Consider the following 5,287-nt stretch of genomic DNA (forward strand, 5'->3'; position numbering starts at 1 on the left):
GGGAAGGGGTATATGTGTTATGGTTTGGGTTGTAGGTGGATGGGTTAGGGAGTGTAGGGTATGTTGTGGGGGGGAGTATGGGATATAATGTGTGTGTGTGTGTGTGTGTGTGTGTGTATTCTCACTGAGGTCCTAACTCCCAGTATTATTATTTTACCTCTGCAGGTTAGGTTTGGGGACAGATTTAGGAATGTTTAAGATAGAATTAACAGTCCATTCACAGTCACCAACCAGATATGGCCTCTCAGCCTTGTCTCTCATCCTGATCCAATCTCCCTTTGGCTCGAGTTACCTATTTAAAACAATTAGCTGCCATAACAAATGACTGCAAACTGGGTGGCTTAAAACAACAGAAATGTACTACTTACCAGTTCTGGAGGCCAGACGTCTGACATGAGGGGCCGGCCAGGCCTCACCCTCTCTGAAGGCTCCCGGGGAGGATCTGTTGCATGGTTTGTCTTTGCTTCTGGTTCCCAGCAGTCCTTGGTGCTCCTGTGTTTGTGCCTGCACCGCGCCAGCCTCTTCCTCCCTCGTCACAGGGCTGCCTCCTCTGGGTGTCTCCTCTTCTATTAAGGACACAGCCATATTGGACTAAGGCCCATCCTAATGACCTCATCTTAACTTAATCATCTGCAAAGACCCTATTTCAAATAAGGTCATATCACAGGTACCAGTGTTTAGGACGTTAACATAGCTTTTTAGGAATTACCACAATTCAATCCATTGCAAAAATTTTCGAGATGCTCTTCAGATTTTCATTGTGTCCCCCCCCCCCAAATTCTCAGTGCACAACGCACCACAGACTTCACCAAGGAAATCAGATTTCCCTTCCCACTCACTTCTCAGCCCTCTGTAGTCTCGTTGTCGTCCCAGATGCTTCGCCCAAGCAGCTGGAGTCACCAGCAGTGTCTGTGACACGCCCTTGTGTTTTGGGTTCTTACCTGATGCCCCTTCTCTGTGCTGCTCCCGCGCTTGTGACGTTCTCTGGGAAACCCGCCATGGAGCTGGCAGGGGCTTTCCCCTCCCTGCCTCCTGGACCCAGCCTTCCTCTCCTTCCAAGCCCCGGACTGCTGTAGGCATGTCCTGAACTTGTCGAGGTCTCTTCCCCCTCTGTTTCCTCCTCTGACTGTGACCTGTCATTGTCTATCGATGAACAGTAAAGAAACCTATCTCCAGCCCACAAGTCCCCCCTGAGCTGCAGAATTAGGAATCCAGCTGCCAGAGGACACCTGGGTGTTTGACACAGGCCTCAAACTTCACAAGTCCAGACTGAACTGAACCTCGCCCCCCTGCCCCCTGCCCCACACTTTCCTTCAAAGGCTGAGTGGTTTCCATCCTAATGCCCAGGACAGGGGCCTGGGGATGGTAGTGTCACCCTCCACCGCGGCAAACTAGCACCTGTGTCCTGCAGCAGCTGTGTCCTGGAGGTCCTCCCCACCCCCACACAGGGCAGAGCCATCTTTAGGAATCATAGCTGGAGCCACCCGCTACCCCCACCTTCCCCGCCCCTGCCTTGCTCTTTGGGTGAGGACGGAAGTCGCTGATGTGGCCCCCAGGGCCCCCAAGACCTGGCTCTCCTGCCTCACAGGGTGCTCCTCCTTCTGCACTACACACACCTGGCCTCCCCGCCTTCCGGGTGCCAGTGCTGTGCCCTCCGCACAGGAAGTCTCCCTTGAACTTTATATATATATATATATATTATTGATTTCAGAGAGGAAGGGAGAGGGAGAGGGAGAGATAGAAACATCAGTGATGAGGGAGCATCATAGATCAGCTGCCTCCTGCACGCCCCACCCTGGAGATGGAGCCCGCAACCTGGGCATGTGCCCTGACCAGGAATCGAACCATGACCGCCTGGTTCATAGGTCAACACTCAACCACTGAGCTACACTGGTCGGGCTCTCCTTGATCTTTTTGCTTAATTACTATATTAGTCCTGCAGATGAAAGTGGCTCAGTGGCACTTCCTGAGGACGTCCTTCCCTACCTCCCCACATGCAAGGGCAGACCCTCTTGCTTTCTCCCCCACCTCACCATTGAAGGGCTCACCTGTGATACTTGGTCCTTAGCCCCTCCACGGATGGGAGTTCAGCCAGGCCCCGGCTGCTCTCGTGTTTGTCTAGCCCCAGCACCAAGCGCAGTGTCACCCAGCTTCGTTGGAGCACATTCCTCCCTTCTAGGAGTCAGAGAACTCTCCAGTATGCATTATAAAATCTTATTTAGAATAAATATTATATTCCAAAATAATAGCAATTTTAGACAAAATTTTAAAATTTAGAAAATTAAAAAATACTATTACAAAACAAAGTGTACTTTTTGTGTTTCTAATTGGCACAAGGAAAACTTTAGGATTTCTAATTAATTATTAGATGTTAATAAGGTTACAGATGTAGCAGGTATAACTGGAGATTACTAGAGAGCGTTTGGTAGAAGTGCTGAGAACAAACTGTGTTAATTGCTAGAAATACATATTTATACCCTAAACCTATTTCCTTAGAAAATTATAGAAAACAAAAATATACAAGTACATATTCCGTTAGCTATCAGAGCAATGAATCATCACACATCACATAGCCTCTGGAAAAGTCCATTATACGCTGGTCAGAAAATGAAAGCAAATGAGGCAAACAAGTTCTTGGCATCATTCTAGAAATAACTGACCTTGCAGCCCTGCCGGGGTGGCTCGGTTGGGCGTTGTCCTATGCACTGAAAGGTTGCTGGTTTGATTCCTGGTCAGGGCACATGCCCGGGTTGCGGGTTCAATCCCTAGTCGGGGGCGTGTAGGAGGCAACCGATCTATGTTTTGCTCTCACATCGATGCTTTTCTTTTTCTCCCCTCTCCCTCCCTCTCTCTCTAAAAATCAATTAAAAAAATCTTTAGTAAAAAAAATAATCATAATCATAACCTTGCAGACCCTGAAAAGGCTTTGGGAGTCATCTGACCACAGTTTGAGAACTTTGGTATTGACAAACTTTACCTGGCCTACCACTTATTATTTTTTTTTTTAGAGTGATTCATTTATTAGTCCAGTCATAGTCATTGCTCAGAAATAATTCCCCACTTATTTTATAAATAAAGTTTTAGCCCTGGTCAGCAGTTCAATGGTTAGAGCATCAGCCAGCACACCAAAGGGTCATGGCTTCAATTCCCGGTCAAGGGCATGTACCTGGGTTGTAGGTCGGGAAGTGTATGGAAAGCAACCAATCAATGTGCCTCTCTCACATTAATGTGTTTTTCTCTCTCTCTCTCTCCCCCCTCCCTCCCTCCTTCCCTTACACTCTCTCTAAAAAAATATCCTCAGGTGAGGATTAAAAGTAAATAAATAAATAATAAAGCTTCATTGGAACTCATTGAAATGCTAGCTAGCACCCAGCCGATGTGGCTCAGTGGCTGAGCGTCGACCCCTGAAGCGGGAGGTTAGAATTCTATTCCCAGTAAGGGCACATGCCCAGGTTGGCTCGATTTACAGTAGGGGGTGTGCAGGAGGCAGCCGGTCAATGATTCTCTCTCATCATTGATGTTGCTGTCTCTCCCTCTCCCTTCCTCTCTCTGAAATGAATAAAAACAAAAACAAAAAAACACCCTAGCTAGCCACCGAGCGGCTCTGAGTATGAGGTCATACTTTCTGATAAGCTGGTCAGCATGGTCTGTTGTTGTGTGTTAATCTTGTTTTCATAGCTTTGCTAGGACGAGGTTGCTGTTTCTATGAAAATGAAATAAAGCAGTTCCCTAAAAACAGCTCTTTATGTCTTCTAGCTGATGTCAGTGCCCCGTGGGGATTAGCTATACATTCTTGGAGTAGCTGCCACCCTCTGTAACATGGGATTTGCCTCTTGTCCATCACAGGGTGAGCGTGTGCCCGACACGCATGTGGAGAGGTCCTGCCGGCTCACTTCCCTGTGCTGGCACCAGAGCCGGCTGATCCTGGCTGTTGGATGGGAGAGCGGAGAGGTGATCATGTTCAATAAGCAGGAGAAGGAGCAGCATGCGGTCCCCCCAACGCACTCCGCTGACATCACTGTCCTCAACTGGAGCACCAACGGGAACTGCCTCCTGTCGGGGGACAGGGTAAGCGGACACCCACCCGGCGACACTGACTTCAGGTCTCGGCGTTTCCCTGTTCGTGCCGTTAGGGACACGTTGGGAAGGGTGCTAAGGACCAAATTATTTGAAACGTGTGGTTGCCAAATGGAGTTGACCCTGTCAGGTGTCATGGGAGAGTTTGTTTTATATTGGAAGCAAAGTTTGACAATTTTATTCTACCATCCCACCCTATGGCAGAGGCATGTCTGTCATTTTTAAAACGAACTTTTCTAGGTAACTGTGTTCATAAAGATGGCCGAATGCCCCGGGTACTGTCACTTTTATGGCATCACCAAATCACCGGCTTCCCTGAACATATTTCTTCATTGCCTAGGAGTCCCTGGTCCTGATTGTGTAGCTCAGGCAGTTCCACCTGCTTCGTTTGTCCCTCGGGACACTTGGCAGTATTGGAGACGTGTTTCGTTGTCACAAAGGAGGGGGGCTGCTCGACCTGCATCTAGTGGGTAGAGGCCAGAGAGATTGCTCACCATCCTACAAGGCACAGAACAGACCCCACACAGAAGACCAACAGTGGCCAGGTTGAGAAACCCCGTTCTAGACTCAATTTGATTCATACATGTACAGCAGAAATTTTGCAGTGTGTTCATTTACCACATGTTTGAGGTAATACAGTTACATGTTTCAAATTTCAAAAGCCATGAAATGGTATGTACTATGAAAAGCCTCTCTAGCCCTAGCTGGTTTGGCTCAGTGGATAGAGCGTCAGCCTGAGGACTGAAGGGTCCTGGGTTCGATTCTAGTCAAGGGCACGTGCCATGGTTACAGGCTCCTCGCTGGCCTGGGCCCTGGTCGGGGCGGGTGCAGGAAGCAACCAATCCATGAGCTTCTCTCACGTGGATATTTCTGTCTTTCCCTCTCTTCCACTTTCTCTGTAATCAGTGGAAAAATATCCTTGGGCAAGGATTAAAAAACAAAAAGTAAATAAACTTCAAGAAAGAAAAGCCTCTCCACCCATGCCCATCAGTTTCCGCCTCTACTCTCTGGCATCCATAGCGTCTTAAAGTCACATAAAAATGCATTCTTTCCCCAACTTCCAATTTTGCAAAATTTCAAATCTTGAAAGAATAGTACAAGGGACACCCATATACCCTTTACTAGTACATAAACTCACTAGTTATTAACATTTTGACACATCTACTTATTCTCTCTCTCTCTCTCTCTCTCTCTCTCTCTCTCTCTATAT

General features: G+C 47.8%; 1 protein-coding gene across 1 annotated transcript in view; it reads left to right on the forward strand.

Annotated features, from left to right (window-relative positions):
* Nucleotides 1-5,287, forward strand: part of IFT140 (intraflagellar transport 140) — a 94,275-nt gene that overhangs the window by 5,294 nt on the left and 83,694 nt on the right. Inside the window, exon 3 of the mRNA XM_006763928.2 lies at nucleotides 3,847-4,068. Coding sequence (XP_006763991.1) covers nucleotides 3,847-4,068 — 222 coding nt within the window. The remainder of the gene's footprint in view (nucleotides 1-3,846; nucleotides 4,069-5,287) is intronic.

The sequence above is a fragment of the Myotis davidii genome, unplaced genomic scaffold, assembly GCF_000327345.1.
Source record: "Myotis davidii unplaced genomic scaffold, ASM32734v1 scaffold599, whole genome shotgun sequence".
NCBI lineage: Eukaryota > Metazoa > Chordata > Mammalia > Chiroptera > Vespertilionidae > Myotis > Myotis davidii.